The sequence below is a fragment of the Ovis canadensis genome, chromosome 5 (assembly GCF_042477335.2).
Source record: "Ovis canadensis isolate MfBH-ARS-UI-01 breed Bighorn chromosome 5, ARS-UI_OviCan_v2, whole genome shotgun sequence".
In the NCBI taxonomy this organism is placed as follows: domain Eukaryota; kingdom Metazoa; phylum Chordata; class Mammalia; order Artiodactyla; family Bovidae; genus Ovis; species Ovis canadensis.
The window spans coordinates 39,872,184-39,893,595 of record NC_091249.1 but is presented as its reverse complement, the minus strand read 5'-3'; the positions used below and the strand labels follow the sequence as shown (position 1 = coordinate 39,893,595).

General features: G+C 42.0%; 2 protein-coding genes and 1 pseudogene across 2 annotated transcripts in view; all 3 read left to right on the top strand.

The window, feature by feature from the left end:
* Nucleotides 1-9,556, top strand: part of LOC138441562 (large ribosomal subunit protein uL24 pseudogene) — an 80,244-nt pseudogene extending 70,688 nt beyond the window's left edge.
* The window catches only part of LOC138441134 (large ribosomal subunit protein uL16-like), a 790,661-nt gene that overhangs the window by 545,179 nt on the left and 224,070 nt on the right, over nucleotides 1-21,412 (top strand). The gene's annotated exons all lie outside the window — the stretch shown is intronic.
* The window catches only part of LMNB1 (lamin B1), a 53,349-nt gene continuing 41,549 nt past the window's right edge, over nucleotides 9,613-21,412 (top strand). Inside the window, exon 1 of the mRNA XM_069591646.1 lies at nucleotides 9,613-10,479. Coding sequence (XP_069447747.1) covers nucleotides 10,121-10,479 — 359 coding nt within the window. The 5' untranslated portion in view covers nucleotides 9,613-10,120. The remainder of the gene's footprint in view (nucleotides 10,480-21,412) is intronic.

The window sequence follows — 21,412 nt, the reverse complement described above, 5'->3', positions numbered from 1 at the left end:
AGCAAATGTTTATTTAAATTAAATGTTTACTTAAATACAAATTAAATAAATTTATATTTAAATATAAATAAATATATACATATGCATTTTAAATCAAGTGGTTGATTTCCTCCAATTTCTTCATAATGAAGTTTGTTGGAAGCATTTGAGATTACATAGTAAATCTGAAACTGAGATAGGCTGCTGGTATTTAAGGTTAAAAAGTCTTACCTTATATATTGTTATTTACTATATTTGGTACTATTTTATCAATAATAGGTAGATAATTATGAAATATACATTACAGATCAGATTCATTTTCAGGCAAAAGTTATAGAAAATAAGAAATTTTCCAAATGGAATTCTTACTACGTTTTTAAGTAATTGATTTCTGAAGTTTTAAGATATCTCTTGGGATTTTCCTGGTGGTTTAGTGGTTAAGACTTTACCTCCCAATGCAGGTGAGGGTTCAGGTTTTGATTCCTTGTTGGGAAGCCAAGATGTTTCTTAGATGGGACCAAGAAACCCAACCACAGAAACAGAATGAATGTTGTAGCAAAATTCAATAAAGACTTTAAAAGGATTTTTGTTGTTGTTCATTGCTAAGTCATGTCTGACCCTCTGTGACCCCATGAACTGCAGCATGCCAGGCTTTCCTGTCCATCACTATCTCCTGGAGTTTGCTCAAACTCATGTCCTTTGAGTCAGTGATACCATCCAACCATCTCATCTTCTGTCACCCCCTTTTCCTCTTGCCCTCAATCTTTCCCAGCCTCAGGGTCTTCTCCAATGAGTTGGCTCTTCACATCAGGTGGCCAAAGTACTGGAGCTTCATTCAGCACCAGGCCTTCCAAAGAATATTCAGGGTTGATTTCCTTTAGGATTGACTAGTTGGATCTCCTTGCAGTCTAAGGGACTCTCAAGAGTCTTCTCTAACACCACAGTTTGAAAGCATCAATTCTTCACCGTTCAGCCTTCTTTATGGTCCAACTCTCACACCCATACATGACTACTGGAAAAATCTTGAAATAAAAATCTCTTGACTCATGCCTATTAGGGTTTTTGCTCACTTCTTAGATGAGGTAGACTTATTATGAGAAATGAGAGATGGATGAAAGGCCAGGGTGTTGAGGTCCTTTAATGGACCGGAACCTGGTGATCCGGAGTTGACGATGAGAAAGCGAAAGGAGAGAGGCTAATATTTCCTGGGTTACACAGCCGGCTTTTGCGTTCCAGGAAATCAGCCAGAAATAGAGAGAGAGAGAAAGACAGAAAGACATGGGGACGCAAGCTCTGATGGAGCAAAGGTGTTTTAATCAACATGATGTGGGCATATATACTGTCTTACAAGGTAGTTATTCTCAGATAAAGATTAAAATTCCAGACTTACAAAACATAGGCAATCCATATTAAAGAGAGAGAGAGTTGTAAACAATCACTTTTATCATATGGTTCCTAAGGAGGAAGAGGGTACTTATCACTATATTGAAAAACTAAGGAAGGAAATGCCTGGATCTCTCAGCCCAGGAGAGGCTTGCCTCTCCTCTTAATTCCTGAATATTCAAGAATTAATAAGGAACAGAGGATTCTTGACAGATCCAGAACAGCACACAGGAAGCCTCTTGTTAAATGCTTTCTGACACAAGGGGATTTAGATTATCCACTGTTGTATATTGCTCCACTCCCAGTTGGGTATTGTGGAAAGAAAGGGGAGAACATTTCATCATTTGCACTGTCCCTCAGGGAATTACTCCACTGGTGATAAGTCTTATGATTTGGTCAAAATGATAAACTGAAAAGCAATCTGCTTGGTTCCAAGTGACTGCTGGAGATGATCATGCCAGGGAGGTTCATGGAGGAATGACATCTTAATTACTTTGGGGTGCAGCAGATTTAGATTCACTTCACTTTTAAAAATAACGGCGCTGGGCTCACTCCTGTAACTTCTGTTTTTCCAATGACACTTGAGATTTTGTTTCTGCATCCCTCATTTTGAGATCAGCCCAACTTAACTCCCTTAAGGGAAGTATGTAGTAAATGAAAAGAACTAAGAAGTTTAGAGAAATGAAACCAACTTCTTTTAAATGACAACACATTTCTGAAAACCTTGTGAAAGGGTTGATTCAAGTTACCACAGGGTGATTTTTTCAAATGAATGTCACAGTAAAAGCACTTGGCTGTAGTCACGGTTGTCATGGTGGGTTGTCTGACTTAGTTACTTCTGGTATGTAATGGTATACAGGTGTGCGTGGTTCTGGATGTGACTCAAGAGCCCCAGCCAGACCAACGGCAGGAACTATGTGGTATACGTCCTCTGCATTCTCCACTGCAGCGTCTCATAACTTTATCATCCCACAACTTTATCATCCCACAACCTCTTTTGATAAACATAAAAATCTCATCTGCCTACCCAAATCGAGAAAGCCCCTTATAAACAGGGTGCCTTCTGTCCTTCCCCCCAGCACTCAGTTAAGCATCGCAGCTTTTACAAAACCTGTCTGGCCAAGAAGATTTAGTCAGACTTTTAAATATGTTTATTAAAACAACAGATAATTTTTTTTGCTGTCCTAGATTTTGATAACGCCCCTTTTCTTCCCTTCTTCCTGATCCCCATCCCCTTTGAAAATTTCTTCTCTATCCTCATTAATTAAACTGTAGTGTGTCTTTAGTGTTTAGAAATTTGTTATATTAATAGAAGAGTTTAGGACCTGGATTACTAGAGTTCAGTATTTGTATCTGATCAACAGAATGATCAGTGTCTAAATATGTCATCTTATAAAATGAAACCAATATAGGAGTGAAAAACAGAATTTCATGGGTAGAAACTACCGTTTTAGGTTTCTCTGTTTAGAACTTCCTTTATTAAGTCCTCAGTTTTTTAGTGTCTATATTCCAAACTTTTTAAGACAAAAGTTGACAGTAGCTCTCTTCAAGTCACCAGTTTTACCCTTAACATCTGGCTTCATTACTCAAACACATCGTTTAAATCTGATTAAGTAAGAGACTTAAAAAAAAAAAAAAGGGTTTATACAAGTTTTTGACTCCTGAAGAAATCATGGAGATTTATAGCACAGGTGTAAACATGAACAGTCCACCGAAAATTTAGAATTCAAGCAACAAATAAGGTGGAAATGGTTTTCACTTACCAAAAAAAAAAAAAACTTCCAAGTATACTTCACGAATTTTTCAATTTAATCTATAAGAGACTGGGTTGTTTTCATCCTTGTAAAATTTACATACAGCAAAATGCACAGATCTGAAATGTACAATTTAATGAGATCTGATGACTGTGTTTATGCATGGGCCTATGCTCCTGTCACGCCCCTTTCTAATCAATTCTCACCACAGTACACACCAGTGTTCTGACTTCTTTCACACAGATTACACTTAATTTGCTTTTGAATTTCATATAAATGAATCACATGAAATATTGCTTGTGAGATTCATCACCTTGTTACGTGTATCTGAGGCTTATTCCTCTTTATTGCTCAATAGTACTTTACCATGATTTATTTGCCTATTCTGTTGACTGGCATTTGGATTGTCTCCAGTTTGGACTATTGTGAATAAAGCTACTATGAACTTATTGTGTAAGTCATTCAGTAGACATGTGCTTTCATTTGTTTTGGAAACAGAATTGTTGGAACGCAGCATAGGAGCATTTTTACCTTTATAAGGAGCAAACAGTTTTCTGAAGTGGTGGTACTATTTACACTCCCATCAGCAATCTATGAACGTTTCACTTCCTACTTTTCACAATATACATGTAAATCAGAGAGGCTGCTATTTACTTTTGAATGTCACTTCCTTTCAGTGACTTCTAACAGAATATTTTTGGTATTGTTAAAACTCAAGCATGTGGGGATCCAAATTCTGGATATTTCTTGCCCAGTTTCTAATATACATGCTAAACATAGACAAATACAAATGTTTCATACAATCAAAAATATAGAATCATCTCACTTTATGGAACAGTTGTATTCCTGAAAAACTGTGTGTCAAGATAATCTTTTTATAAATCGAATCTCTTACTAAAGAAGACTTTCTCTACATCAATGTCTAGTTAAATCTTTTCTTCACACTGTCCTCTCATTCTCTAATTTCTTCATTCTCTACGTTTTTGTAGAGATTTAACACTTGCCAACGATGTCATTCTTTGAGGCCTTTGTCACTCACGATTTAGTTGCCTAACCTATTTATTAGCATGTATACATTTCATTTCCACCAACACAAGATGATACCTTTATGGAGGGAATGAACCATGTATCATACTTTAAAACATTTCTTTGAACGCACATGGTGCTATGCTTTGCACAAAGGAGTTACCCAAAATTTCCTGCTTAGTTGATTATCTATTTTTGTTTTGCTTTATGTGAGGCATCTGTTTTTTTACAACTCAGCTTAAGTAATGTAATTGTTTTAATTTGTCCGTAATTTCTTCAATTTCCCATTTTTCCTGACAATGTAAGCTATGCCTGAAGTTAAGATTGTTGACCAACATCTGCTTCCCTTACCACCTTTACTAATTCCTAATTTAAAGCACCCCGTATGCAGTGTGGTTTGAAATAAAAAGCACAACATAAGGAGGTTAGGATTCCATCTAGGGTTTCCCCCTAATTCTCCCTGGAGGTGTGGGTTGCCATTTACTGGTCTCTACTAAGTCCCCGATATATTTTCCAGTCCCTGGAGGCTGACATTCTTCCCAGCCCAGCTCAAAGATCGTCTGGCTCCAAGTGTTTTCCTCCTCCCAGCACAGAGGCCTGTTTGGTCCTTAATGAACCTACATTACCTTGTTCATGCCTCAGTTTTAGCACGGGGCACAGTGGGGTGGAATTTATTTGCACAAATGCTTGCCTATCCACCACTGGACTGCGGAGCTCCTCAAAGCAGGGATCATGCCTGGACTTTAGTCATCCCTGCTCTGCACATAGTTAAAGTCCTCCACAAATGTCTGATGAATAAGTGCATGGATTAATGAGTGAGCAAATGAGCATAACTTTTTAGGTATCCTGAATCTTTGTTTCTACTTAAATATATATATATATTTTAATGTGCAAATCTCTGGAGAATTTCAGGCCAGCTTCCCTGGCTGTTCTGCATTTCCTTTCTTGCTTCTCCCACCCATTTTGGCTTTTTTTTTTTTTTTTTTTTGAGGCTGCTCACTAGAGTGGTTTTAAGGAAGGCTGCTCTTGGCTTCTGTTCTGTTGCCTTGAGATAGAAGCAAACAGGAGACTTTGTTGTGAGGCACAAACCATCTCCACTCTTGGATATCCTCCACCCTTATCCTGAACTCAGTTCAGGGATGGGACAAGGGACCGTGACTCTCCCAGTGTATCTGGCTTCAAATTCTCCTCCCTTTCCTAGCCAGGAGGCATTTATTAGGGTTGAGATGGTAAGGATGAGAAATGGGATGGAGGTCCAGCCAGATTACACTTTTTTTCAAATCTTTTCTTATACCAATGTCAAAGCTACTGAATGTAGAAGCTGAGAATGGTGTAATTATCTTTAATTCTGGTTTACTGTGCCATTATGGGAAGAATGGCACCCCAAAATTGTGGTAATGAGGAAGAAGGAAAGAACACGCTGGTACCTGGTTGAAGTTTCATTCTTCTATTCTCCCCTTTCAACTCTGCAGATACTGTGTCTTCCTTTTTCCTCTGCTTTCCTGAACTCAGCTGGGGGGTCTGGAAACAGCGTCCTCACTTTTCTAGACTGACCTGAAAGACTAAGTTTTATGGGGAAATCTAAGGCAAAACGAAAGAGGCAGACTGGTGGGGAAATTTTAGGCAAGGAAAGTCTCAGCTCAATAGACTAAGAACTAAATGAGTAAATTAAAGTGTAATTGGGAGGGATAAACCATACATCAAGATAAAGTGACTAAAGACTGATCATGAAAGCTGAGTGGGGTCAGTTCCAATCAGAGCAGAAACAGCTGAATTACTTGTAAATCCTACTCTTGGACTCTAGGCTTTTGCTATTTTTACAATTTAAAGGCAAAGATGCAGAATATAGGGTGAAGGGGGATACTTTTGTAAGAGCAAAAAAAAAAAAAAAGCTGTTAAAAGCCAGGTATTAGTTTAACAAATGCTTTAAAGATAACTTAAAAAAAAAAAAAAGCTGTGTCATGAACATATTTTGGCATAAAATAAAACTAAAATACAAAACTGCAAATTGGTTTTTCTTTTTGACTAAATCACAAGCTCTCAGATGGAACCACTGAGTTAAAACAATCCTGTCACTTCTACTTTGCCCTGTGTCCAGATCTTAACAAGCAATTTGGAAGACAATTTTCAGCAGTAAATAAACTTCAAGGGGCTATGCTAAGAGAACAAGTTTACTGAAGGTGATAAATAACCTCTAAAACTCTTAGGCTGTGGAGACACAGGGTAACTATTAGTAAACTTGCTAGACTCTGCACTTCCACTGCAAGGGGCACAAGTTCAAATTCTGCTCTGGGAACTAAGATTCACAGGTGGTGTGGCAAAAAAAAAAAAAAACAAACCCACACAGAAAACAACAACTACAAAAACTCTTAGGTGGTTTTAAAAACACAAATATTATTTCTATCAGAGTTGGAAGGGATTCTGTAACATTCTGTAACAATCTTCTGAAACATGATGTATTATGTTTCTATGATAACTGGAAAAGTATTAACTTTGCAAAGTATATTAAATAGAAACAATCTGGTTTAATGTAAGATCATATATTAATTTTTTTCACCATTCAAATATTCAGAAAACATACATCGGTTAAAAAGAGAGACACCATTTAGCAACACTTTCATTTTGTATTGAATCCCTAGCTACCCCATGTGTTTACACTGTATACTCAGCTATCTGCCAGCTGTCACCACCCTCTCCTGGGACAAACTTGGATTACTGCTAGCTTTCAGTCTCTCCTTTTCTTCTCCCTTCCTTCCCACCCTTATCCTAGTCTGGGTCCCTTCTGCCCAGCCATGATAGGTATCCTGTATTTATCCGTCCCAGATCCACATAACATACAAAAAAAGGAAGGCAAAGGTCTAATTCTCTGTATGTGGTGAGGTAGCTGTGTGCTGTGGGAGGGGTTTTACAGAGGTAAAGGATGCCCTGGGAAGTTGAAGTTTGGTGGCCATGTATATGGCTAACCACTAGTCAGAACATGTGCACTGACAAGTAAAGGTTCACAGAAAAAAAATCAGGCAGAATATTTGAAATCATGGCTGTTCTTGTCACCATATTTATATAGTATTTACTTCTCATTTACTGGGGAAAACATTGGAGGTAATGGGATTGCAGGAAATGCTTAAAAGAAGAGGGCTGGACACACTTAGTATGAAAGATCAGGGAAGAAACAAGTCTTATTCTAGGTATGGAGTAGGCATGGGAAAAGCCAAGAGAATAAGAAAGGAATGTGTTCATTTGGTAAAGTGCCTGATCAAATATTTGCACAATTAACTAATTCTAAAGCTAAAATTTCATTTTTTTCATTGCTTTTGCTTGGAGACACAGGATAACTATTAGTAAGGATTATTATTTAGCCATCCCATATTATGTCTAAACACTACACATATTACTTAATGTTACTTTATTGCAAACCCCTGCTAGATAGGAATCATCTACATTTTCCTATGAGGAAACGAAGGAATAATTTCCATACAGTTAACACTGCTATCAACAGCAAAGCCTTAACTGTCTGACTCCAGTGTACGCATTACTTCAGCTAATAGGACCTACTGTTTCCTAAACCAATGAGGAATCCCCAAAATTTCAAGAGACAGCTTAATAGCATCGAGACCAGTAAAGGCCATGCCTGAAAGCACATTCAATGTTGAAACTTCAAAAATGGGAAAAAAAATTTTTTTTAAAAATTTCCATTCTTTTTAAATGTCTGAGGTGTTAAAGGAGGGTATGGAGTGAAAGCCAAGTCATCAGTGGGAAAGGGCCCCAAGGAGAATGGATTTACATTGCAATCCAGATTCTACCATCTTGGGCCCAGTATTCACCTTCTGTAGGCCTCATTTCTTATAAGTAATCTAGACTTTCAAGATCCTTTAAAGTTATTAAAGTTATTTTAATACTCATTTATAAACTCCTAACACCAACTTCAAACTAGAATCTTTTCAATTTTTTTTAATTATCAAGGAGGTTAAGTAAGGAAGTATTTTAGATAACAGGGCAGGAAACAGAATCACGAAGGAGAGTGTCCTCACTCAGAGTGCCAGGAAATTGACAGATGATACTCAGCCTGGTGCCCTTGACTAATTCTTATGTACATGACTTGATTAATACTTAAAGAACATTCTAGTCTTCCTTCCTGCCATTATTAAGGTAACTAACCGGTAATTTGGGGGGCTTCCCAGGTGGCACAGTGGTAAAGAATCCCCCTGCTAATGCAGGAGACAAGAGTTTGATCCCTGGGTGGGGAAGATCCCCTGCAGTAGAAAATGACAAGGTGCTCCAGTATTCTTGCCTGGAAAATGCCACAGACAGAGGAGCCTGGCGTGCTGCAGTCCATGGAGTCGCAAAGAGTCTGACACGATTGAGCGACTTCGCACAACCTGTAAATTACTCTACAGATACGTCTGTAAAGGGTTATGAGATGGCCTTCTAGGTTATAGCGGGACCGCCTGGGTTCAAATACTGTCTAGTCACCTGCCAGGAGATTGTAGGGAAATTCAAGTATTAAGTGGAGACATTTTCAAATGGAAAGAATCTAGTTTCTATACCACATAACGTCTGGACGGATAATCCACGAAAAGCCCAGGGCAGGGGACATAGTAAATTTCAATAAACGTTAAGGATGAAAGTTTAAAACTCTCAAAGGGATTAATGGACATTCTATTAGAACTGTGGTCAACAGTTTAGGGGCTCCCCTTTTAAGGCAAAAAAGTCATTTCCACTTACATTTTCACAAGTTTAGTTTTCGATGCATTGGATTTTACTGAAGCACGAGCATGAACAGCTTGTGTTAAATACTTAGTAACCTGTTAATCATATCACATGTGAGGTTTTGATTTTATAAGGCCCTAAGTTGTTAAATAAAACGGAACAGGGACCGCCTGTCAACACCGATTTTTCTTCGGTTTTTATCTTGTCTTCAAGACGCACGTGTGTCAATTTGATGGGACGGTGTTCTGATACGCTTTCCACTGAGAGAGAAAAGCACAGGTTTGCACTTGGAACCCGCACGCTTATCACCAGCGCCCATTACGTAACTCCACCGCGGTGCGGCCTCCAGGCAGTTTTCCGAACCTTCTTCGCGGGGCGGGGATAAGGTCACAACGCCCGCGGTCATCCCAGCCTCTGCGAGTTCTGTGTGTGGCTATTAGAAACGTTTACTTTTGAATTTCCCTGAACTGCCTGGTGTGGGTGGTGGCACAGACCCGCCCCGGAAACCTCTGGGCCTCTTCCCGCCATCCGCTGGCCCTGCCCCGCCAGGGGGTCCCCGCGGGGTGGTGGGAAGGCCCGGCCAGGGCCGGGCCCAGGGCCGCGGCGCGAGCAGTCCCCGTTGCCCCTCCCGGCCGCCCTCGGCCCTTTCCCCAGCCACGCCCAGCCAGGCGCGCGGAGCCGACGGTTGCCTGAGGGCCCGATTTTGAATTTACAGGCCCGGCCCCCGAGCTGCGGGCTCCTCATTGGCCAGCGACGGTCACGTGGCGATGCCGGAGCGCGCCGGCCATCTTGGGGAGGGAGGGCGGCGCCGCCGCCCGCGCCACCTCCGCCCCCCGCGGCTCGCAGCCAGCCCGCCCCTCCGCCCTCCTCCCCCCGCCCGCGGCTCTGCGCCGCCTGAGAGGAAACAAAGTGCTGCGGGCGGGAGACTCGGCGGTGGCGGCGGCGCGCGGACTCTGCTCGGCCCTTTCGGGCACCATCGCCCCGTATTTCCTGAGCGTGTGTGTGTGTGTGTGCGCGCGCGTGTGTGTCTGTGCCTGTTTTTTCACAAAGGGCCTTTTACGTTTGATTGATTCGCGGTCCTCCCCCTTTGCCCTTTGTGCTGTAACCCGTCTCCCGCCAGCCCCGGGTCCTCCGTCTTTCCTCCCCACGGCGGCCTCTCCGCGAGCGCGGGTCGCCGGTTCGTGCCTTCCTTCCCGCTTTGCCTTCTGCAGCCCCCTCCGTGTCCCGACGCTGCCCGCGGCCTCCGCGCTCCGTTCTCCCCGCCGATCGCCATGGCGACAGCGACCCCCGTGCCGCCGCGGAGCGGCAGTCGCGCCGGCGGCCCCGCCACGCCGTTGAGCCCCACGCGGCTGTCGCGGCTCCAAGAGAAGGAGGAGCTGCGCGAGCTCAACGATCGGCTGGCCGTGTACATCGACAAGGTGCGCAGCCTGGAAACGGAGAACAGCGCGCTGCAGCTGCAGGTGACGGAGCGTGAGGAGGTGCGCGGCCGCGAGCTCACCGGCCTCAAGGCGCTCTACGAGACCGAGCTGGCCGACGCGCGACGTGCCCTCGACGACACGGCCCGCGAGCGCGCGAAGCTGCAGATCGAGCTGGGCAAGTTCAAGGCCGAGCACGACCAGCTGCTCCTCAAGTGAGTGCTCGCCTGGCGGCCGCTGTACCTCACACACGGACCGGGGGGTGCTGCTCGGGCGGGAGGCGAGGGCCGGAGTGCCCACGCCCTTCGGAACGGGCAGGGTCTCGGTCTCCAAGAAGAAAGAATCTAGTGTTTTTCATTCTGGGCAGGGGTCGCTCAGAGCCCTCAAGCAATACTGATAGTGGGACGGGGATGCACATTTCCCGATCTTGGATACCTAGTGGGACCCGGCGAAGTGCGTGCGTGGGCCCGCCAGCGACGAGCGCCCGGCTTGGGGCTTCGGACCGTAAGATCCAGAAGGCTTTTCCGCCCCGGGACTCGGCGGGCGCCAGGTGCGGGGAGGTGGCGTCAGGGCGCGCGCTTGAATGCGCGCCCCGGTTTCCGGCCAGGCCGGAGACAAAGCGTCTGCTGGGTTTGCGGTGCAAGAATGGCTGTCTGGGGAGATCCCGCTGCCCGCCTGGAGAATGAATGAGCTCTGCGCGGGCCGAGAGAGAGGAAGGGGAGGGACCTGCCTCTGGCGTCCCGGTCTCCCGGGGGTGGGACCCGCTTTGGCGCGCTTAGTCTTGGCCCTGTGACATTTTGCGCTCCTTCTGCGCCTGCCTTGCGCACAGAGGGAGGGGAGGAGTCTGAACCGCGCGCCACTGTCTCCTCCTGGCAAGTTGGGTTTTTCAAGCTGCTTCGCTTTGGGGAAAGGTGTCCTTTCTGTGGAGATAGAAGCGGGTCCTTGGATGCTTTGCAGAGGACTTCGCAAGCTGGATTTTTGCCTGTATGGCCACTGCTCTCCGATCGCCGGACCACCTACCCCCCCGGCAACAGTTCTCTCGCCTAACTTTTGCATCGCCAAGAAATAGTCACTTAATTTTTCGAATGTAAGATAGACCTAGGACAGTGCCCCCAACTGTCGTGTTGACAGGCCAGAGCTGGTGAAAGGGGGGTTGTATAAATGTGGAGAGTTGTGGTGAGGGAGTTTGTAGTTGTTGTTTAGTCGCTGACTCTTGTCGGACTCTTCTGCGAGCCGGTGGACTGTAGCCCGTCAGCCTCCTCTGTCCGTGGGATTTCCCAGGGGCAAGAATACTGGAGTGGGTTGCTGTTTCCTTCTCCAGGGGATCTTCTCAATCCAGGGATCGAACGAAGGAAAGCTTGTAATTAATTCGTAAGAGAGTGTGAATTATCAGTCCAGGGCACAGAGATAAACTTTGCCGATCCTACCTTGCCTTTGTGAGGCAAAAAATAATGGCATAATTATCACCAGTAGGCAGTTGGTGTTGACGTCATGCTTTAGAGTGTTGCTGTTTGTCACCAGTATTCCGGGGGTCTCCGTCCCCTCTTGCCAACTGAAATTTCTGGAGATACCTGGTTCTGACTTTTACTTTGTGTTCTCCTGAGTGTTTCTGTCTCCATCCGTGTAAATATCCCTGTCTGGGTCCCTGTGGTTTTGTATATGTGAATTTCAACTTCCCTGATGTTAGATATTTGAAAAACGGTTCAGAAAGAGTATGTACACTTGGTAAAACTAAAACACTATATAGACTGCCTCATAGTGATAAATGATGTCTCCTGACTCTTTCCAGGAGACAAATCACATTTAGCTCTTTTTGTTTTTATTTCTTTGAGTATTTAGTTCCACAAAATAAAATAATTAGCTAGGACTTCCTGGGCAGTCCAGTGGTTAAGATCCTGCTGAACGAATATGGCAGAATGCAGGGGGCACACATGGGTTCCATCCTTGGTGGGAGATGGTCTGATAGCTAATATCCCTGCCTGCCTCTCGGCAAAGGAAAAAAAAAAAGCTTGTATTTCTGTTTCCTGGATTTTTCAACCTTTGGAGTCACCTTTTGAAATGGGTCAGTACTCTCACCTCTGTCCCCCTCTTCCTCCAAATTTGTTGTTGCTGAATTTCTTATCTTGGATGCTATTGCTTATGTGATTCACCAGTATCATATGTACCACTAAGAAAAAAGAAATTTCAGGGCCAAATATGTAGGATATATCCTGTAGGACCCATCCTGGTTTCAGGGATGTTAACTGTGACACAGATCAAGTATCTGTTGTGTGCCAGTCACTGTTTTATGTGGAGGATACAGGGATTAAAAAAAAAAAAAGTTACTGCCCTTATGTTAATATGGGGGAGATACTCAGCAAGTAAGAACTGTGTTTCATATAATCTGAAACATTTTTGGTGCTTTTATTATCTTTCCAGAAGGCATCCACTTGGAAGGTTTTTTTACATAGTAACAAGACTGCCACCTGGCTGACTAGTGGTAGAACGCTCTGCATGGATTGTAAAATGCATCCTGGTTTCAGCAAGATGAGAAAGTGAAGAATATTTGTATTATTAGTAGAATCAGTGAAATCAGTGTATGTGATAGGTTGCTAGGGTAACAGATACTAGGGGAGTACAAATAAAGTAGGGTGAGGGATGGTGTAGTTAAGGAAGGCCTGTCTGAGGGCTTGACAACTGAAAACAATATTTTAGATGTCTGCTGGGATTTGGTAGGAAAATTGCTTGATAGATATATATCTATTGTATATTTATATATGTAGAGCCTATACATATATTTCTGTTGTCAGAGTCAGATATATTTTCTTTTTTAGTAAGTATCAACTCCTCAAAACATGCCGCATTTTACTTTGATATTTCAGTCTTAACTTTCTTTTGTTCTTAAATAGCCTTCCATCTTTCTTGCTGATTAAAGAAAAATTTTCCTTTAGCATATCTTCAGATGTTTTGAAGATATCTATTTATAATATCTATTATGCGAAGCCACTTGCTTCCCTAAGTTGCCTGCTCCTAAGACATGGTGTGCAACTAACAGACTAATATACTGATTTAGATCTAGTTTCCTCCTGCGTCACATATTTTTGATTCCTTGGTTCCTTCATTCATTTTGTTGGGAGAAGCTTTAAGTTACTTATTCAGAAAAGATGGCAGGAGTTAAACTTTACAAGTCTTGTATGTCTGAAAATAATTTTTGTCTCATGCTTGATTGATTGTTGGGCTAGGTATATAAAATTCCACTTTCGGAATTTTTCCTCACAGGTATCATATTGACCCATTGACTTCTAGCACCCAGTTGTTGTTCAGTTCAGTTCAGTTCAGTCACTCAGTCGTGTCAGACTCTTTGCGACCCCATGAATCGCGGCACGCCAGGCTTCCCTGTCCATCACCAACTCCTGGAGTTCACTCAGATTCATGTCCATCGAGTCCGTGATGCCATCCAGCCATCTCATCCTCTGTCGTCCCCTTCTCCTCCTGCCCCCAATCCCTCCCAGCATCAGAGTCTTTTCCAATGAGTCAACTCTTCGCATGAGGTGGCCAGAGTATTGGAGTTTCAACTTCAGCATCACTCCTTCCAAAGAACACCCAGGGCTGATCTTTAGGATGGACTGGTTGGATCTCCTTGCAGTCCAAGGGACTCTCAAGAGTCTTCTCCAACACCACAGTTCAAAAGCATCAATTCTTCAGCGCTCAGCTTTCTTCACAGTCCAACTCTCACATCCATACATGACCACTGGAAAAACCATAGCCTTGACTAGATGGACCTTAGTCGGCAAAGTAATGTCCCTGCTTTTGAATATGCTCTCTAGGTTGGTCATAACTTTTCTTCCAAGGAGTAAGCGTCTTTTAATTTCATGGCTGCAGTAACCATCTGCGGTGATTTTGGAGCCTCCAAAAATAGTCTGACACTGTTTCCACTGTTTCCCCATCTATTTGCCATGAAGTGATGGAACCAGATGCCATGATCTTCGTTTTCTAACAGTTGAGCTTTAAGCCAACTTTTTCACTCTCCTCTTTCACTTTCATCAAGAGGCTTTTTAGTTCCTCTTCACTATCTGCCATAAGGGTGGTGTCATCTGCATATCTGAGGTTATTGATATTTCTCCTGGGAATCTTGATTCCAGCTTGTGCTTCTTCCAGCCCAGCATTTCTCATGATATGCTCTGCATAGAAGTTAAAGAAGCAGGGTGACAATATACAGCCTTGACGTACTCCTTTTCCTATTTGGAACCAGTCTGTTGTTCTATATCCAGTTCTAACTGTTGCTTCCTGACCTACATATAGGTTTGTCAAGAGGCAGGTCAGGTGGTCTGGTATTCCCATCCCTTGAAGAATTTTCCACAGTTTATTGTGATCCACACAGTCAAAGGCTTTGGCATAGTCAATAAAGCAGAAATAGATGTTTTTCTGGAACTCTCTTGCTTTTTCGATGATTCAGTGAATGTTGGCAATTTGATCTCTTTTTCCTCTGCCTTTTCTAAAACCAGCTTGAACATCTGGAAGTTCACGGTTCACGTATTGCTGAAGCCTTGGAGAATTTTGAAACTGTCTATCTAATGCCAGTCACAGTAATATATATATACATATTTTTTTGGTAATTGCTTTTGATTTTCTTTTCCTCTGAAAGCTTTGGGATTTTCTTTTATCCTGGTTTTCTGGGATTGCATGGTGATAGGACTTAGATATAGATATCCTCTTATGCATTGTAGTTGTTATGCATCTTTTCTATTTCGAGGCTTGATCTTTATTTAGCTCTGGGACCTTTCTTCCATATGCTTTTTGAGTTCTATTTTCTTAGTTCTCTCTTGTTAGAATGTTGAACTTTTGGGCATCTTGTTTTCTCATAATCGTTTTTTGTTCTGGGAGATCACCTTGCTTTTCTCTAGCTCGGTAGTGACATTTTAAAAGCAGAGTCATAGTTTTAATTCCAAGAAATCTTTATATAGATATTTCTCTTTATTCAACTTGTGTCTGTTTAAGGATGCATTATTTTCTTTAATCTGTCTGAGGGTAATGTTTAATTTTCTTTTTAAAATTCTCTTCTGCTCATTGGATTATCTCTTTTTCTTGCCTGGTTACTTTTTGTTTGGGTTGGTTTTTTTTTTTTTCTTACTAATTTTTGTCAATTGCTGATCCTTGGTAATCTACATTTTCAAGTGAAGGACTAGGTAATGCTTGAAAATGAATGTTGGATTGTTTTGGTAGCTCCTTCCTACTTTTCTGAGTGGAATAGCAAATTAGGACTTCTGTATATAAGAGTGGAATGTACTCTTGGCCCACTTGTTGGAAAGCCTGCCTTTATGTTAAGGGGTGCCCTAGAGGGTGAGGTGTAAAGCTGTTTCATGGGTTAATCCATCATTTTAATTCTGCTTCACTTTCTCTTGTAGCCTTTGTGTGCACGATCTGTGATAGGTACATTTATCTACATTTCATCTACTAGAAATTTGTTGAAATGTTTGCTAATGAGCCCTTTCTGTTCACTTTGATCCTGTGGGTTTAGTTGTTGTTAACTGCTTTTTTTGTCAAGAGTATAGTGGGGAGATCAATGCATGGAAGTCTTGGAAATCATTTGATTTTGAGCAATGTTATAACATTTGTAGGATGACAAAGAAGTAATGTTTTATTATCTGGGTCCATTGAGCTCTTTTATTTATGAATACTTTTCTCTAACTTATTTGGAGTCAAAGTCTTTGTAATTATTAATCTTATCATTTGGGTGTATTTAGGTTAGGGAAACAAGTCTTAAGAGAATTATAGATTCAAAAATTACTTTGTTCCTGTTTGGTTTTTAGCATTCTTTGTTTTAGCCTCACCTCTCCATGTGTGGGTCCCTAACTAGGGATGAATCCCTGTGCCCTGCAGTGGAAACACGGAGTCTTGACCGCTGGACTGCCAAGGAAGTCCAAAGACAGAAGAATTCTTGGAGACGCTTGTCGTTAGAAAGAATTTGACAACAGTTTCTGTGCAGGTGATCTCAGATCTAAGATACAGCTACTTTGATTCACTCCAAGAATCCCTTGGACTGCAAGGAGATCCAACCAGTCAATCTTAAAGGAAGTCAGTCCTGAATATTCATTGGAAGGAGTGATGCTTAAGCTGAAACTCCAATACTTTGGCCACCTGATGTGACGAACTGATTCATTGGAGAAGACCCTGATGCTGGGAAAGATTGAAGGCGGGAGGAGAAGGGAACGACAAGAGGATGAGGTGGTTGGATGGTATCACTGACACGATGGACATGAGTTTGAGTAGGCTCCGGGAGTTGGTGATGGACAGGGAAGCCTGGCGTGCTGCAGTCCATGGGATTGCAAAGAGTCAGACACAACTGAGCTACTGAACTGAACTTCAAGCCTTATTATTTAGTATGTTTCATTGGAAGGTTTTTGGGGATCACTTGCAAAAAATGATGATGCATACCATCAATCAACACTTTAAACAAAAAATAAAAAATGGATTTAATTGAGAATTTCAGTATTAGCTAATTATGCAGAAAAACTGAATATAAGAGATAATGTTGAATGATTGTTTAGTAACTAATTGCATGGATACATACTTTTTTTCCCTTCAGTGGTTTAAGTCCATAGTCTTTCATGTAGAACCCACATGGCCACATGTGTTTGGAATTAAAAGCAATTCCAAATGTAAGAAGGTAATATGCATGTACTGTATATGACGCCTCCAGTGGCGTCTGGGGTAGCACTCTGTGAAATATATATTTCTGCAAGGAAAGATATTAATAGTCACAGTAAGTGGAGAAAAATGTCTAAAAATAGCTTCATATCCATTCAGGTCAAATTTTGTCACCAGATGAATTAATGAAAACGTAAGCTTTAGAGCTCTGGACTTATGTATAGGAAAGGAATGATGTATGTTTTTTAATTGACTGCTTAGTAAATTCACTTGGCTTATCAGTTTCTAGAAGTTGTACTCTATTCATCAAACACAGATTTGATTGATTCGTAGTAGATATTCAAACTTGATGCAAAATTAACTCTATAGTGATTTTCTCTTTTTTCAGAATTATGAATAATTAGGAAAGTGGAAATGGGAGCTCAGTTCAGTTCAGTCACTCAGTCATATCTGAGTCTTTGCCACCCTGTGAACTGCAGCATGCCAGGCCTCCCTGTCCATCACCAACTCCCGGAGTTTACCCAAACTCATGTCCCTTGAGTTGGTGATGCCGTCTAACCATCTCATCCTCTGTCGTCCCCTTCTCCTGCCTTCAGTCTCTCCCAACATCAGGGTCTTTTCAAATGAGTCAGCTCTTCACATCAGGTGGCCAAAATATTGGAGTTTCAGCTTCAACATCAGTCCTTCCCATGAACACCCAGGGCTCATCTCCTTTAGGATGGACTGGTTGGATCTCCTTGCAGTCCAAGGGACTCTCAAGAGTCTTTTCCAATACCACAGTTCAAAAGCATCAATTTTTCTGCGCTCAGCTTTTTCACTGGAATGTAACTAATACAATGGATGCTGCTGTAGGATTGTTTGAGATGCTGAGCAAGTCAACTTACATTTCTTCATTAAAAAAAAAATTTTAAAGGATGTACCAGGAAACTTAGTTTAATATATTCTAGATATCAGGCTTCAAAGCCAGTGTTTTTTCGTATTAATCTTTGAGGTACTGGACAAATGTTTTATTAAAGTGGAATTTCATATCTTTTCAAAAGTTGGTACTTTTTAAATATAATTTTGTAAAAAGAATATCTTTTCTCCAAACAGAATGAAGTTTAATGTTGGTTGTATTTTTTCGTGCTGCATATGCATCTGAGGATGTGTAGGCTTCCTACTTTGATCCCCAAGCAAATTTTGAGTGGGATAGTTTTCAGCTTGAGGGGATCAAGTCTACATAGTATATTCCTTTGCGAAAGTGACTTTCCTCTGGCTTTTGCTTTGTCAGTACATTAGTAAGGAAACTTCTGTTGGAAAATTTGGATTTGTGTGTTTTCATTAAAAATTGTGTAGAGGTGCTGATATGATAATAACAAGTATAATTGGGACACTTGTCAATCATGTGTCTCATTAGCCTGAGACATAGTAGTACTTCTTACTTTTTGTGATTTGGGACAGGTAACTTCAGTTCTTTGAACCTTCATTTCCTCATCTGAATAATTGGGATAAGATGTAAGTAGTTGTTTTCTGAATCTCAGGAAGAATGAAGAAACTCAGACCTTTTTCTAGCATTTCATTTACTTGTCTTATATTAATGGGTGGGTTTTTAGCAGGATTGGCAATTTGAAGAAATTAGGAAGCATACTGAAATGCAGTGTAAATCACATAAGCTATTTATTTTTCTCTTTCTTTCCTCAGGGGAAAAGGGAGTGGTGGGGATTTACTGTATATATTTATTCTGTTGACTTTATACATATTTTGGTCACAGAATAAAATTTAGGTGCATAGACTAAACAATCCTGCAGGTTGTTTTAATATTCATATTTTCTAGTTTTCAAATCTAAAATAATAAATGCTAATCTGCTCTAGGGACTTTTCTTTGTATGTAGTATAGTTAATTGAAAAAAAAAAAAAACTCCAAAAACCTTGATCTCATGTATTACTTGGTCTTCTGTTTATGTCCTGATTTTGCCCTGGTAGAAACAAGTTGCCAGTAACTCCTAGCCTTAATATGAGAGGTATAAAACTTCATGGTAAATATCACTTTAATTTTCAAGGGAAGAATGGGAAGGATTGCTGCCTAGAATTGGTATTAAAGTCTAGGCGACAGGTCCTAAGTAATGAAACCATCATGATGCTTCCTTCCCATGCTTTCAAAGGATGTTTGGTAAAGCAAGATAACTTTTGGAGTTGTTTATTTAAACTAGGAGGATGGACTAGGTATTCTCTTGGTGTACCCAGATTCAAGGAAGTAAACACACAGAATGAAAGATGAAGCTTTATAAAAATGTGCTCTGTGTTTTTTCCCCTCCGTACACTCCATATGCTTGTTCTTTTCATTTGTCCAGATGACGTCACCTCAGGTATTTTTGAATTAGGTATCTTTAGACTTTTACATCATCACTGAAGATGTATTTCTTGCACACTGAGAATGAGCCCTAAGTATCAATTGTGTGACAGGACCCCGTTTAACTGAAGTTGCCAGTTGTTTCTGGGGTCCAAGTTTTCCTAATCGGAGTTTTTAACTCTCTACCCCCCCTCCCCCCAAGTATATCTTTCTGATAAAACGGTTTGTGCTTTGGCAGTTATTGTTGGGGAATTAAAAATATATATATAAATATATATAGCTACACAAAAATTATATGTACTTTATGGAAAATAGAGATAAACACAAAGAAGAAAATAAAAATCACCCTTAGTTCCATAAGTAAGAGTTAGGAAGTTTTCCTGTTTATATCCAGATAGTTAACAAAAATGGGTTCGTGATAAACATTGATGCGTAACCTTCTTTCATGCTACGCTGCTTTGTGAACTTCTTTACATGTCAGTACATGTGCTGTATCATCATTTTAAAGATAACATCAACAGCCTTTAGGGTAGGATTAGTTTACTATGACCAAAGATGTAGGCTTTGCTATGGCTATATCTCCCTAATTTCTGAGAGGTCATAGAGGGCCATGATTATCTTCTCTCTTGCTGACAGTGTAAGATTTTATTTCCTCCTGGTTAACCTAAAAATGGTTAAATGTTAACTAATTTTTTGGTTAAATGTTAACCACTGCATCAAGTAGTGACAATGTTGCCAATTTTTGATTCCGCTGGCGGTAAATGGGTATAGTTTTCTTGTTTCAGATAATTTATTTTTAGTTTCTGGGGGATTCTTTTAGTTCTTGATCATCTTTATTGTTACTGTCGTGTTGCAAGCATAAAGGAGTAAAGATTCACATTTGGGTCACAGTCTTAGGTTTTTGCTGATGTCTTTGCTGTAGACCTGAGTGAAAGGGAGACTGTCCCTAGCGAGCATGTTTACTTGGTCCCTTCAAATGCAAATTTCGCCTTCACTGCATTTGCATTTGTTGCCTTTATAGAGTTACAGCACTTTTGCTGCTCGGAGGAGGCTTGGATCATCTGATCTTTCCAGCCCACTTTGTGGGTTCAGAAACTGAGACCTAGAAAGCTTAGAAGGCGTGTGCAAGATGCAGGACAAAAAGAGCTGATGTTATTTTGTGACTGTTGTGTTTGCCAGATACTGTGCTAGATGCTTTACAGATACTGTCTTTCAAGCCTTACGATGACCTTGCTCAAAGGGTGAGGAAACTGGTGAAGTAACTGAGGCAGCTGTTTGAAATACTAAGGCGGTATGCTAATACATATCCAGGCTTCCCTGGTGGCTCAGTGGTAAAGAATGTGCCTGCGAATGCGGGAGACACAGGTTGGATCCCTGGGTGGGGAAGATCCCCTGGAGGAGGAAATGGCAACCCACTCCAGTATTCTTGCCTGGGAAATCCCATGGACAGAGGAGCCTGGTGGGCCACAGTCCATGGGGTCACAAAAGAGTCGGACACGACTTAGCGACTGAGCACATAAGCGCAGCTAATACAATGTAAGCAGTGCCGTGATAGCAGTACCCTCTTCATGCTGTGGGGGATGGGGCTGCCAACCATCCCGAGCAGAGTAGGAGCTTGTAAAGCGGCTGCTCAGGAGAATTGGGGGAGGCAGGGAAATCCGAGCTGAATGTTGAGACGTAAGTGGAATTGACTTCTAAATGGAAAACTGTAGAAGGGCAAACTCTAGCTGTATAGATGTACATAAAAATGAGGTGAGGGGGGGTTTAACGTTAGGTAATGAAGAGCCTCAAGAATTGCAGGCAGAAGACTGACATGATCAGTCTGGCTTTTGCGTGGAGGGAAAAGAGGAGAGGTAGAAGCGCTAGTGTGAGCACGTGGGGCCATGGCTGCCGAACTGGGGTAGGAAGTGGGGAGGGGCAGAGGCGGGCTGGAGAGGTGCCAAGTGTGCGAGGAGGGCAGAGGCGGGCCGGAGAGGTGCCGAGTGTGCGAGGAGGGCAGAGGGGGGCTGGAGAGGTACTGAGTGTGCGAGGAGGGCAGAGGTGGGCTGGAGAGATACTGAGTGTGCGAGGTTAGGGAAATTGGAGTCTTGGGTGATGGCTTCCATGCATGGGCGCTTGGGGAGATGGAGTTGCTCTTAAGAGAGACTGGCAGGAAAGGACCAGATGTGAAGCATCCTACTCAGAATTAATGA